General features: G+C 46.0%; 1 protein-coding gene across 1 annotated transcript; it reads right to left on the bottom strand.

Annotated features, from left to right (window-relative positions):
* Nucleotides 1-1,385: 1,385 nt before the first annotated feature.
* On the bottom strand, nucleotides 1,386-12,357 carry LOC120790166 (cyclic nucleotide-gated cation channel beta-3-like). Its single transcript, XM_040127517.1, has 16 exons — nucleotides 12,253-12,357; nucleotides 11,647-11,685; nucleotides 11,030-11,208; nucleotides 8,051-8,211; nucleotides 7,390-7,919; nucleotides 6,961-7,011; nucleotides 6,794-6,880; nucleotides 6,628-6,692; nucleotides 5,993-6,115; nucleotides 4,701-4,842; nucleotides 3,584-3,743; nucleotides 3,293-3,390; nucleotides 3,114-3,197; nucleotides 2,492-2,610; nucleotides 2,160-2,312; nucleotides 1,386-1,566 (listed from the first exon to the last, which is right to left on the bottom strand). The coding sequence occupies exons 1-16, from the start codon at nucleotides 12,355-12,357 to the stop codon at nucleotides 1,386-1,388; spliced, it is 2,277 nt and encodes a 758-aa protein (XP_039983451.1).
* Between the last annotated feature and the right edge of the window lie 269 nt (nucleotides 12,358-12,626).

Below are 12,626 nucleotides of genomic sequence, written 5' to 3'. Positions count from 1 at the left end.
TGTGTGGGCTACAGCGAACAGGTCTGCCCAGCCACTTCTCCTGCCGCAGACCACAATCCTGAGATCCTCGTTGTGTAGTGCCCTTCTCACATCCAAACAACAGACTGAGGCGAATAAACTTCTCGGAACCATTAATTCCCTCTGGACACTCCCCGTTCCTCCGGGAGTCAACACCGGATCAGCTCTCTCTTCTGCCAGTCGCTGCCAGACAAGACACCTGTCCTCTGGCGGTGCTGAGTCCAGTCCAGACCAGACCATGGACCATTCAGACACTTTATTGGCAAATTAGCTTTGTAATTTTTAAGTGTGTAATCAATGACCAAATGAAAAGACTAATCAGTGCCAGTCAAAGTGGGTTGGGGGGGTTGTTTAAATTTTTTAATTTCAATACAAACTCTCGGTTCTGCCTCGTTTCACACGTCACGTTTTTTTTTAATTTACACATTTAGCCGTGGAGTAAGCAGTGACTGTAGTAGTGAGGGTGGTAACAGGATCAATGCAACTGGCGTAAAAGGAGACTGCGCTGAGGTTATTTCAGTCCGTCCCGGCTGCAGAGTTCACAAACGACCACTTAGTTAATTAGCCCTCACTATGTCCCTGTCAGGCTAACGGGATTAGACAGAAGCTCTCTCTCTCTCTCTCTCTCTCTCTCTCTCCGTCTGTCTGAACAGCACAAACACACACACACAACCAGCAGACAGGGAGGGAAGATGATTCGCAGGATGAAACTTTACGTGAACTGTTGTCGCATCAGGGAATGATTTATTGAAGCAGGTATAGAGAGAGAAATAAATGAGTCAAGCATTACCGACACCAGTTTTTACAGGGATGGACAATCTCTGCCGGGCTTCTGGAACTACTGATTATAAAGCCAATAACAGCAGACAAACAAAAAGAGGAGAATATATTCAGAGTGGAAGTACACAGTGTACAAGCAGCAGCAGAGATACTGCACATCTCATCACAACAGACTGGAAATACATTATTAAATGTATATGCAGAGTTTGTTTCACTTCGCTTTACGTAGCAGGATTTAAAATTCATTTTAGTGAATTGTATTGTAACAATGCTAATATGGTCAACTCTGCAAATGTAGCTCCGCGCGAGTTGAAAAGGGTTCAAAAAAATGACAGGAGCATTTGTCTTAAACGATATGATATAACAGGAAAAACACTCAGTACAAAAGAGTGGGAAGACATTTGAAATAAAGCTGCACATTCACTCCCAAAAAGGAGTTGTTAAGAAAAAAAAAAAGATCAAGATAAACAGGCTGCACGGCGTTTTCAATGGCCACCAGCAGCAGTCTGAAAAACAAAGAAAAACAAAAGCAAACCAAAAAGCGTTTGGTACGGTCAGTAGCTTCCTGGGACCACACGTAGAGGCTGTCATTGGACGGATAAATCAGGTGCGCTTACCTTCAATTTGTCAATGATATTTCTGTTAATGGTTCCTCCAAAAGCGCGCAGCAGTTTGGGTGTAGCCGGTTTTGTTCCAAACAGCGCCAACCCTTTCTTCTTCTCCTGCTCTGCTTTAGCTGCTACCGGACCCTTGGCCTTCATTAGTTTCCTACACACACACACACACACACACACACACACACACACACACACACACACACACACACACACACACACACACACACACACACACACACACACACACTTTTATAATCTCAGGTACTGTGTACCAAACAGTGAAGTTCTATCTGAAATGAAATGGCCTGAAAATCTGGATTTGTTGCCCAAAATTAGCCTGTTGCAAAACAGTAACGCGACATACGAGGGAAACAGTATAGTGTCATAGTTGACTGACAGAAATTAAACATTTTGATTAGTCATTTATCAAGTACAATAAAAATAACAATAAATAAAACCAATATTTGAGGGTAAGTCAGCGATTTCATTTTCAGTTCTTATTTTATAAAGAATACGATCAATTGCAGAAAAGAATAACGGGTTAATTCGTACTAAAAATAACGGTGGCATTGACTGTGACTGCAGCGCTGCAGGATTTGTTGACTGCTTCAGTTCAGATTGCACCACTTCCACATGTCACGCTGATCCCAGGTATGATCGAAGAAAGGATCAGAAAAGCCAACCTGTCTGCAGTTACTGTGATGGCCAGATGATTAAAAAAAAAAAAAAAGGCCTCTGACTCACCTTCCCTTCCTGGCCAGCACTTTCTGGGACTCTGGGTAGTGGACCAGGATGTCAAACAGGTCCTTCTTCTCCAGGACAAAGAGGTTGGCGAAGCCGTGGGCTTTGACGTTAGCGGTGCGCCTGTTTCCTCCATCTTTGGAAGACTGCAGCAAACTGAGAGAGCAGGGAACGGCGTTTATCACTGAACGGTCCTGGATGGTCTTCCTGAGTGGAAGCACTGCATTGTTGTTCCCATTAAACATCTCGGCTGAAGTTTATCACGGTGTGAAAACTGGAGGTTACGATTTTTTCCTGGGAAGATTACAGAGCATGAACTTTCTCAGATATCTCACCTGATTTCCCCAAACACGCAGCCGGCCTTCAGCGTGACGAACACAATGCTGTTGTCGGGGCCTCCCACCACCTGCACCGCTCCACTTTTGATGATGTACATCTCTTTACCGATGTCACCCTGCGGAGGCAGAGGATGACTTTGTGCAAAGGGCTTCATGAGGACACTTTGGGAGAAGGATGATATCGGTTCGCATATTTTCGAATGAGGTGTTGACAACATTCATGCCAAACAACTGAAGTTCAGATTTGAAATCCAGGATCCCCATATGATGATAGCATGAAGTCACTCACTATGAATGAATATGGCTGGATATGGCTCATCTTAGCTATCTTTATCTCTCCAGCTTCCAACAAGCACATCTCAGACATTTGACACACCCCAAAGGTCCTGTAACCTTCTGGCCTGGACCGTCTGAATCTTCTCTTCTCATGAGTTATACCACAAGTGCTTTAACAGTGGGTCAGTCATTTTACATATGCATTTCAGTCATTTTAATGACACTTAAAGAGTCCGGCCTCGACCTGCTCTACATGAAAAGTGCCCCGAGATAACCTCCGTTTTGATTTGGCTGCTATATAAATAACATTGAATCAAATTGAATCGAGTTGAATTGAACTTACTTTCTTCACGACAAAGTCTCCAGGTAGATAGATGATTGACTTGAGCCTCAGCAACATGTCCACCAGCATCTGCTGGTCACAGCCCTGAGGAAAAGTATATAGATATTCAACTGAGGCCCTGTCCAATCTGCAGTTTGCCTGTTTCACCGTGTCTGTGGTGTCAGTTGATGTGCCCGCACCTTGAAAAGATCAATCTTCTGAAAGGTGGCCAGGTTGATGTCCACAGCGATGGCGGTTCTCATCACCAGAGGCATCTTGTCCAGCAGCTCCGACTCGTCTGAAAGCATCAAGATGAAACAGAGAAACTTCATTCTGGGGCCAGACTGGGCATCAGACGAGTCTGGAGCCACAGGGGGAAGCAGGACCATGTTTTCATTTAAGATGAAAAATGCTACGGACTGAGCGGTTTCCTTATCGTCTCAGACTTTCTAGAAGAACTGAACTGAGTAGTCACTCCGGCGTCTACTGACCCAGCATGCCCTGAGCGTCCCAGGTGTAGGTGTACCAGGTGCGGACTCTGTTCTGCACCACAGAGGGGATGCGGTTGGTCACCATGTAGGCCACGGTGTTGTCCATGGAGGCTCGGAAGTACGTCTGTCCTGCTGTGGCCGCACCGATGACATCTCTCATCTGAGGCGAGAAGACGGAGAGAAGAAATTCATGAACTGAGGAGAAGCCTTTTGTTGACTTAGACCGGAGAATGAACAGCGTTCAATGTGGAAATGCAACATTTATCACCTTTAACAATCATTTTGTCAGTCAACAGGGAACCAGTGAAAGACAACAACAGTTGGAGTGACAGATGATGAGGTGTTAGTGTGGAGTCGATACTAATGATTATCAGTATCTTTACTAACACGACAGGTTTCCTTCATCTATCTCTACATCACTATAGCAATGAGACAAGTAGACGAAGAGATGATGACAAGCTGATTAGGGGACGCTAATTTCTACCGGGATTCCAGATGAGCTGAGGATGCTGGGGCTGTGACTCATGCTACGGGCACGATGTGTCTCTATGTTACCTGTCCGATCAAACTGGAGAACACAAAGACGCCCGTGAAAAAGTTAGTCATCTGAAAGGTAATCTCAAAGACGGTGTGGGGTTCGTTAAGACCCCCGATGTTGATCAGACTGCGGACAGCAAAGTAGTAACAACGCAGGTACCTGTGGAGAGGGTTCGGGGTGTTAGGGAGGCCGCCACAAACTATACTCAGTGTCACTGGCCTGTTCTTTGGACGGAGAAATGACTGTGTGTGTGTGTGTGATTTCGAAGGGAGCGCGGCACTCGAGAGCTCAGGCCACTTTGAACCGTTATTTCTCCCAATTTTAGAGCTTAATTCCCTTGATCTGCCAAATTTTCATGAAATGCGCTACAATTGTTTAGGTTGCTTGAAACAAATAAAAAGGTATAGGACAAATACACAAAAAGTTAAAAAAAAAAAAAAAGAAGAAGGAAGGAAGAAAGAAAGCAAGCAAGCAAGGGAAAAGAAGGGCCATAGTCGTATAATGCCATATACATGCCATCCAAAAACAGGTTGACCAAATCATCATTAAAAACAGATGAAACAGATTAAAAAAAACTACCTGGCCGAGAATGACGGACATAAAGAATGCCCCAAAAAGGTAGTTTGTCATCTGAAAGATCTGTCCGAACACGGTGTCTGGAAAGGGCAACTCAGCGATCATCAGCAGGGACTTCTCCGCATAGAAGAAGCAGCTGAGGTAACTGCAGCAGCAGCACAGACGGGACACACAGCACAGTTTAAATGTGTCACTTCCTCCGGATGTCTCAGGGATGGAGACTTTGTAGACTGGAGCTTAGGACTCTGTTACAGTGCAGCAAACACTGCAGTTCCTCTCAAGTGTTACACACAGTGTACATACAGTATATACAGTGTATGTGTGATGTGTTAGGATATGGCTGTCGCTCTCTGCCAGGCACTGTGTGCTCAAGACATCTGAAAATGAAACAAATCATTTTTATCCTCTCGCCCTCTGTGACCAGCCGGCATTTGGAGCCAGGACTGATCAGTAAACCTTTCTATCGAATTCAACAGTTGAACGTGGGAACGCAGTTTGTGCAGTTGTCTAAAGTTTTGAAAAGGTTTGGGATGCGCTTCGAACCAGCATCGCTTAAAGTAAGACATTCAGAACTCTGCACGAGAACCGCACTTCTCTAATCAAACTGAGAGCTGCTGCAACCCTGAAAAATGTGACAAGGTTTCAGTTCTGTGAGATGAAACATAGATACATGCAAACCGACCTGAGCTCATGTGCAACCTAACGGCTCCCTGTCAAAAACAGGAGGCAAATACGCTTTAACAGCCTGCTTGGGATGGATGAGTTGTTAACAAATAACTCATTAAATAGGCATAAATGATTAATTAACATGAACATTTTACAGGGCTGCGGCTTAAGTTACAGATTCCGTGGTAGAATCACATTTCTTTTCATTAACATGATTAACAGGGACAACAGTGCATGGATTTACTGTCCTGTAAGACCCAGAAAAAGAAGAGGAATTATCTTGGAAATCTGAAGAGGTACATTACCAAATTCTTCATTGTTTTTTTTGTTTTTTTACAGCATTTAAACAGGTACTTCACCAGTAGTGAAACTATTCTGCACTTCACTAGTGTGTTGATTAGACTTTCTGAGGAGGAGGAGACGTTAATGAGGCAGATGACTTTGCTTTGACAGCAACAGTGTGGTATGCGATTGCTTGTTACAATGAGAATTGTCAGCAAGAGTTTACAACTCAAATGTATACATTACTGACAGGTAGTAGGTATGTGTACAAGTGTGCAATACGCAGGAAAGCCAAACGAAAGTCCCAGCTCCTCAAACAGGAGCAGGAACAGAGGTGCTGTACTCACGCGCTGCCCAGGCCGGAGTAGACCCATTTCGTCTCGCCGATGCCCTGGTAGGCTGAGGCCACGTAGTAGAAGCAGGCGTTGATGTGGAGCATGAAGAGGAGATAACCGATGGTGCGAATCACTCTAACAGAGGAGTGAACAGGGTTCTGCGTTACTCCTCCGCCTCACTGCCACGACGCCATAATGAGCTACTGTTTCCTCTGGAGGGTCGCAATATGAGCGGATTTCTACGGGGAGTGCTGCTAAAATGCAATAATGTTTGTGTTTGCTTTGGGATTACTGATCGAAGCACTGAAATAAGTACATGTAAGGCGAAAGAAAGTCGCCCCCCCCCCTCAAAAAAAAACAAAACACGCAGCAACACAGAGAAACACAGACATATTTCACCCGTACAGGGGAAATGAATGAATGTAGTTTGTGGTACAACATAACAAAGAGTCATTGTTTCTCTGGACAATCCACATCCACTGGACCCAGTGTCTACAGTCCCTATGGATACCGTCCACCCTCCCACCGTAACCCACCCTCTATGGGTTAAAGGCTCTTTATGAATCTCTAAATGTGTAAAGTGTCCACGTTAACAGCAATAATGGCATTATCCCAGTGGCATGCTGAGCCGCTCTCAGGTGACTTACCTCCAGATGTAAGCCTTGGCCATGATGCTCTCCAGACGATCACTGAACTCAAAAAACGTATCCGCCTTGAGAACAAGAATCAGAGAGTCAACAGCGGGAGGGACACAAAGTGGCCTCAGTGTGTCTGGGCTCTTGTCCCATTAAGCGAACGCATGAGTAAATTCACCTTCAGCAGGCGATTGGCTCTGAAAATGGATTTGAATCCAAACTGGAGGTACAGCAAGTCGAAAGGTATGAGGGACACCATGTCTACCTGTTGAAGGGAGACAGCATGACGTCACTGATGCCAGTTCACACTCAAGTTCAAGGTTCAAAGAGTTCAAGTTACAATACCTTGAATCTCTCTGACTCTCTGTAGTGCCTCTTTGTCATCACTCTGTCTTTCTGAAAGGGAAAAAGGCAGCTTCATATCAACTACTACCCAGACACATCACACTATTCAAAGGCATTTTAATAAGGTGAACAACCGTCCAGATCTCCTCCATCTAATGTGTAACTCTAAATGGTTGAATCCTTGATTTGTCAAATAATTTTGTTGGGCAGTTAAGTGTCAGGGCTGGGGCTTCGGGAAGGGAGGAAGGTTACAGGAAAAGCTCATTAAGACCACTGGGAGACAAAGCATCGAGAAAGTAGACCCCCCATAGATGCCTTCGCCTTCCTGCACCTGAACTCAACATTGTGCGGGACGTGCACACGCTACCAAAAAAAGTCCTTTTGTCGTTTCTTAAGTCCAGGTCATTGTCAGGACCATGTCGGACTTACTACGATGTCTCCTCCTTTGACGAACTGTTTGCGGGGCTGGAAGATGATGGAGTCCGTGACGTAGATAAGGTCCGCCAGTACGTCCAGTGCAAACCAGTAAGGGACGGCGCTGTCAGTGTGGTACGGGAAACACAGACGGGCCGTGATGAACCAGGTGTTGTAGTTGAAGGCCAGAGTCACCAGGCACAGCCAGGCGATGTAGCGACGGTCTGTGAAAGGGTCAATGGTCTTCCCCAGCACAGAGTCCACCCTGTCCTCAATTGGCTTCAGCACAACGTCCACAGAAACCCAGGCCGCTTCAATAAACTTGGTCTTTATGTCCACCTTCTGCTCCTCCTTTTTCTCTTCTTTAGCCTCTGCTTTCTTTTTCTCCTCCTCCTCCTTCTTCTTCTGCTCGTCCTCCTTCTTTTTCTTCTCCTGCTCCTCCTTCTTCTTCTTCTCTGCCTCCTCCTTCTTTATCCGTTCCTCCTCCGCCTGTCGCTTCCTCTCCTCTATGACTTTTGCGTAGTTGTCTTTGCGTAGCAGGGGCGCTGAAAGGACAGTATCGAGACTGAGCGCGCCGAAATGTCGGAGTTCAAGTAACGCACATCATTTGAAAACTGTGTCATTTGCGGTTTGTGCCAGTGTCGATGCAGATGAGCGACGCTGTGTTAGTACTCACTGACAGGAGGGCTGATCTCAGGGGAAGAGGCGTACTGATCGACCACCTTCTCCTTGTAGTACTGCAGTCTCTCTCTCATCTGCTTGACGATGACTCCGAGCTGCTCATCCGAGTACTTGTTAATGACGACGGGTGGGGACGGAGGAGGGGACCCCTCTTGTCTGAAGATGAAAAATACCATCAGAGAAATGAGCAACATCGACATTTACAAACATTTTACCAGAACTTGTATACGTGCTGAAAAAAGCAGTGTAATGATTCCATTTTTTAATCTAACAGTAGTGGGCGACGGCGAACTGACCAGCGTCTTACGTAACGAGGACGGAGAATGCATTCCTGTGCGGACTTCCCTCATCATTTAAGCCTGCTGATGTGACGTTGTGATCTCACTATAGCCTTAACAACCTTAAACGGTTTCTACAGGTGAGCTGATCCACACAGATTCACAGTTTCTACAGTGGAATCAGTGGGAACAAAGCGGCCATGTTCAGGATGAATCCAGATCCTTTATATTTCCAGCTAAAGTCCAAACATGGTTTTCCTCTGGAAAAAAACTGTATAGGTGGATTATTACAAGGAATTTTAGTGGCGTTACTGCAGGCAAGGGCCCGATCTAATCCCTGAGATAAAGAAACAATGAGGCTTCACCCAAATTGCCAATAAAGAAATAAAAAAGAAAATGTTGAGGCTGCTCTCCTGTGGAATCTGTCCTTTTAGATAGTTAGGTTCAGTCTGAGATATCTGTCAGAGAAATGTCGCCAACACAGCAGGTGAGATCTAGAAAACTCAGCATCTCTTTCCACAAACACGGCCAATGCTTCTCTGGACAATTCACATCCACACTGTTTTCACTGGAACTACTTTCTACTGAGGAAAACCATCGACGCCCCCCCCACGAAGCCCAGTTCAACCGTGAGCAGCTTGAACACAAGGGGACCAGGTGGTCGGTGAGAGCCGTAGCTCTGTGTCAGTCTGATACTTCAGGACTCGACAGGAACTGCTTCCCACGGATGACCTGGCATAGCTGTAGTGATCTCTAACGTCACACACGGACGTTTAGGCTGTAAAATGAGACTTTGAGTGGAAAGGCTCCGCCGACACAGACGGTCAACCTCAGCCTCAGACAGGGCAGACAGTCTGTGTGTGTCGCCTCCCTGTGGACAAACCCCGGTGACACATGTGGCTGACAGGAGGAGGAGGGAGTCTCTGTCACATGTCCGAGGTATGAGCTTAAATCCATTATCACAGTTTGCAAGCAGCCAAACAGGAAGACACGACAAACATAAACAGGAGACGCCGCCTCCTTTTGAGTGACACAGCCTGGGCTACGGTCTTTACAGGCGTTCTCCGGTACGTTAGGGGTGCAATGTGCTGAAAAACTCTTAAACTCTTCTTTATTCCCTCATTAGTTTGGGATACAAGGTGAAAGAAAGTTACTCAGAGACGAGAATGAAAAGAGGATGCTTGTCTGCTTGGGTCAAAACTGCAGCCGAGGCTGCCCCCTGCTGGCAAAGAGTTGCACTATGTGATGGGAAGCCTCCACAGAGCTAATCCACTCTGAAGGCCGCAGCTTTTCCTCCCGCTAACGTGTCCCTTCAAGCGTGAGGCCACTTTTTTTACTGTATCTCGCAATAAGAGGAAATGAGAAAATGAAATATGATGAAAAAGACTGGTTGTAAGACATGATAATGTGGTTATTTGTTTTCAAAGAATTTGAAATGAGCAGAAATGTATGAATAAAAGGCTCATTGAGATACAAATGATTCACTTGAGAATATGCCCCTCAGTGACACAAACACCAAGACAGTGGAAAAAACCGCCTGCTCGTGATATTAAGAACCTGCGTGCCTCAAAAAACGAGAACACACACACAAAAAAAGAGATAAATAGAACCGGTCATGGCAAACTTCAGAGGTTCAGACATCTGCGTCCAAATGTTCACCATTTTAACTCCATCAGAAAAATAAATTCACACGTAGTCGGAAGAGGTGTTTTTCAAAGCTACTGTTTTATAATCCACGATCACACAGATCTAGCTGATTAAAATGTAGTTTTCAAAATAAAAGTCTGACTCAGATACCACAAAATAAGCCCGGTGCGGTCTATCCTGCCATCAGCTGCACAACCAGCTTTTGAAAACCTGTAAACAAATGAAATCTTGATGGTCGCCGGCGCAGGTAATTGTTGCTCTAAGTGTTGTCGGACCAGAGTGCTGCTTGTCACATGATACACTAAATACACCTTGAATCATCATCCGAGGTAAACGAGATCCTTTTGCAACATGCCAATAATCGGCTCGAGGAGAACAGTATATCACCTCTGACTCCTGACACGCTCATGCTATTTATTCCGCATGCCACTCCAGCCGATGGCCGACGCCTCTAACTGTAGAGCCCCTGGTTCTTACAGCCCCTCCTTCATCATCCACTGATGAAACATCTACAGCATGTCTCCTCATTTGGAAAATGAGGATCACCGAATCTGTCGTCACCCTCCATGTTTTTATTGCGAGGCCAGAGGCAGCACTGGTGAGCTCCTTTAAGCTAAAAAGCTGAAAAGCTTTTAATCCACTTTCAGGCCACCCCCCTGTTAATATGCATGTAGCACCAGGGGATAAAGATCTCACATGCTGCCTTCATCTCCGAGGGCTTTCTCTGTCTCTCTGCCATCTCGCCAGGGAATCTGATTAATTAGCGTCCATCGGGTGATTAATTTGATACCGGCCCATGGTGTCAGTGTCTTGGCACGAGTGTGATATGCAAGCTAAAGAGGAGTGTGGAGGTGGGGCAGATACACTGGGGATAATGCACTATATCGGCTCTCCTTAATTCAATTTCTGCTTGTGTTGTATATTTAAAGCATCCACCCTGCAATTAAACGTCTGAGAACAAATCGGGCAGAAAAACCCTTTCGTGTTGATGGCGCCATGTTGCCAAAACAACTGGAGACTACAGAAACTACAAAGTGTGCAGGACTTACCCCTCAGGTCCAGCTTGATCAGGGTTAGCTGCTGTAGGGCCCGGGGCCGTGGCCGGGGGCAGGGCAGGCCCGGCAGGGCAGGGCGGCAGCGGAGAGGCTGAGAGCGGGCAGGGGGCGGGGCGTGTGGGGGGGCAGGCAGGGGGGCCGGGCCGGGGCCGGTGTCGGCGCTGGTGTCGACTCTGAGAAAGGGAAACAGTTACAATTTGATCTGCTCCAGACTTTTATTCTACTCATTGCTCAATACTTTTGTTTTGAAAAATGACGAGAATGAACATCACAACACTGCATGACACTGGTTGTTGGGTTGTTACAATTGCTTAAGTCATTTTAGTTCATGTAACACTATGAATTAAAATATCATTATTAGCACAAATATGCATTTACTGCAGATGCAGTCAGAGGATGCGGACATAGTTAGAAAAGAGGCGGCGTCAAAACTAAACGTAGAAAATCCATTTCATAGGTTAGAACTAGTACTCCTTCCTGATGAGGAAGAGTCTCCCCCGTCTCTAACCACAGGCTCTGGTCCACGGGAGGCAGAGGAGCCCACCCAACACAAAGCTAAACAGTAATTCAGACTCTCAAAAGAAGGATGACTTACCCTGCGGTTTGCCCACTTTCTCGGCCTCATTCTCCTTATCGGCTGCCTTCTCCTCCTACATGACAAATCAACATTTTCCACAAAGTCAGACGTTCGGCTTCATTACTCAAACCGCGGTCATTAGAGACATTTTAATTTAAAGAGTGTTTTTAAAGAATAGTGAATTAGGTTTTGGACAAATTACTCCCTTGCCTTATAGACACATTTAAAAACGAGCTGTGTTTGAGAAGAAATTAATTTAAAAGTGCCCGTTGGGTAATGAGCGATCTCAATGAGGTCCATGTAATTAAACGATTTGATTCTTACTTGGCCCGAGTATCCAGCAACTGCACGGATGGAGGAGCAGATAAGAAGCCCCTGCTGTGATCTCAGGGAAACAAACGCAAGCAAACTAGCTGCATTACACGCTGGATGAATGTTTTGTTGAATGTTTTGTGGCTATGATTTCAGTCTTGGCTGCTGCCGCCGTTACTGGCAGCGAACAGTGTGAAAGCTGATCAAAGTTTGTAAGAACACAGAAGAATATAATACCTCTGGAGACAGCAGATATGAATGAAAGCATCATTTTTATTCACTCACTGAATATAAAACGGGCTTCTCTCTACCTGCAAACAGGTCTTACCTTGGCCGGAGCCGGAGCCGGGTCAGGGTCAGGGGCCACTCTGGTGGTCCCGGGAGCCGCTGGCACCTGCGGGCCACTGAGGAGGCCCTTCAACTTCCCAAACATGTTTAAAGGTGCATCTGCTGTCTTGTCTGCAAGTGGCTGCCTGTGGGGGAATGAGCCGATCCCTCGGGACCTCCTGGCTTACCCCTCCCCTCCCCTATCTGCCCATCTACCTTTTCTTCTCCACCTCTTTTAAAGCAACCTGCCCTCATAACCATCTTGGTCTTGATGGTATTACTGCTTTTAGCACCACTAATACTCTTGCACAGAGAATCGCCCTCACCATCACCACCGAAGACTAAGCCCATCACCATCTCATAAGATCCCAATAG

This window comes from Xiphias gladius, chromosome 5 (assembly GCF_016859285.1).
Source record: "Xiphias gladius isolate SHS-SW01 ecotype Sanya breed wild chromosome 5, ASM1685928v1, whole genome shotgun sequence".
Taxonomy (NCBI): domain Eukaryota; kingdom Metazoa; phylum Chordata; class Actinopteri; order Istiophoriformes; family Xiphiidae; genus Xiphias; species Xiphias gladius.
Note: the sequence above shows the minus strand (reverse complement) of the source record. Positions and strands in the feature narration are given on the sequence as shown.